The 1,450-nt window shown below is 43.0% G+C and overlaps 1 protein-coding gene across 4 annotated transcripts in view; it reads left to right on the top strand.

Annotated features, from left to right (window-relative positions):
- The window catches only part of TAF12 (TAF12 RNA polymerase II, TATA box binding protein (TBP)-associated factor, 20kDa), a 45,910-nt gene that overhangs the window by 31,810 nt on the left and 12,650 nt on the right, over nucleotides 1-1,450 (top strand). For all 4 annotated transcript variants that reach the window (XM_011981737.1, XM_011981738.1, XM_011981735.1 and 1 more), the window contains one exon: nucleotides 914-991. In XM_011981737.1, the coding sequence (XP_011837127.1) occupies nucleotides 914-991 (78 nt within the window). The remainder of the gene's footprint in view (nucleotides 1-913; nucleotides 992-1,450) is intronic.

Genomic DNA, 1,450 nt, shown 5'->3' with positions numbered 1-1,450 from the left:
AGATCACTGTGCCTGGCTTTCTTTTGATCACTTTTTAATGGCATATATATGTAACATGACATTTACTTTATGAAGGCTGCCCTCAGGCAGCCTATTAAGTCAGCCTATTAAGGCTGACTTAGCCTATTAAGTCAGAAACAGGGAAGTGTATAAATATGCACAATGATAAAGGGTGCATAGGATACAGTAGAGGCCAAACGAGGAAGTAAGTGGTTACCTTTACTGAGATGGGCTAGGAAAAGCATCAGAAAGAGGCACCATGAGCTGAGCAAGAAGGAAGAAGGGAGGAAGAGCATGTACAGCACTTTGGGAGGCTGAGGTGGAAGAATCACTTGAGGCCAGGAGTTCAAGAGCAGGCTGCACAACATAGCGAGATCCTGTCTCTCAATAAAAAGTAAAAAAAAAAAAAATTAGCCGGGTGTGGTGGCACATGCCTATGGTCCCAGCTAGCTGGGAAGCTTAGGCGGGAGAGCTTGGCAGTCAAGACTGCAGTGAGCCATGTTCATGCCACTGTACTCCAGTGGGCAATAGAGGGAGACCCTGTCTCAAAAAAAAAAAAAAAAAAAAACAACACTTGTCTAAAGGCAAGGGGCATGGTACAATTTGTGATGGTCAGAGAATTGCAAATTTCTTCATGTAGAGAGGCACAGTGAGAAAAAGACATGAGGCTGAAATATACTGCCTGACAGCTGGATGCTGGCCTGTCTTCAAACTGCTCTTTCCACCTTTCCGTAAGTTACTTCTGTCTTGAGAGTATTGTCTTATAGCAGCATAGTCAGGTAGGCCAGACTGTGAACTCATTGGAAAGTGGAAACTAAAACCAACCATTTGACAGCCTTTCTTCATTACAGGGTAATGATTTGTTTCGTTTCCTTAATACTTGGTTGAAAAGTCTTCTCCCAATTAACTTTAGGTATTGACAAAGAAGAAATTACAGGACTTAGTAAGAGAAGTGGATCCTAATGAGCAGTTGGATGAAGATGTGGAGGAGGTAAGGTGGGGTTGGGTACCCCAGAAACTGGTCCCTGAGAACTGGTATAGCATAGTGGTTAAGAGCACAAACAGGCCAGATGCAGTGGCTCATGCCTTTTGAGAGGCCGAAGCAGGAGGATTGCTGGAGCCCAGAGGTTCAAGACCAGCCTAGGCCATATAATGAGACCTTGTCTCTGCAAAACATTAAAAAATTAGCTCACCGTGGTGGCGTGCATCTGTAGTTCCAGCTACTGGGGAGGTTGAGGTGTTCTTAAACCCAGAAGGCCGAGGTGGCAGTAAACCAAGATTGCAACACTATAATAAATAAATAAAATAAAATAAGAGCACAGACAAATCTGCATTTGCTTTATACCCAATAATTGCTGCTACTTTTGCCTGTTAAAAAAGGCATAGTCTGTTGCTCATAGGCAATCACTTTCAACAATTTTAGCTGTTTCTGTAACATTCTTCTGTATTT

Source organism: Mandrillus leucophaeus, unplaced genomic scaffold (assembly GCF_000951045.1).
Source record: "Mandrillus leucophaeus isolate KB7577 unplaced genomic scaffold, Mleu.le_1.0 Scaffold23, whole genome shotgun sequence".
NCBI classification, from domain to species: Eukaryota; Metazoa; Chordata; class Mammalia; order Primates; family Cercopithecidae; genus Mandrillus; species Mandrillus leucophaeus.
The sequence above is the reverse complement of the archived record's forward strand: the minus strand, read 5'-3'. Positions and strand labels throughout refer to the sequence as shown.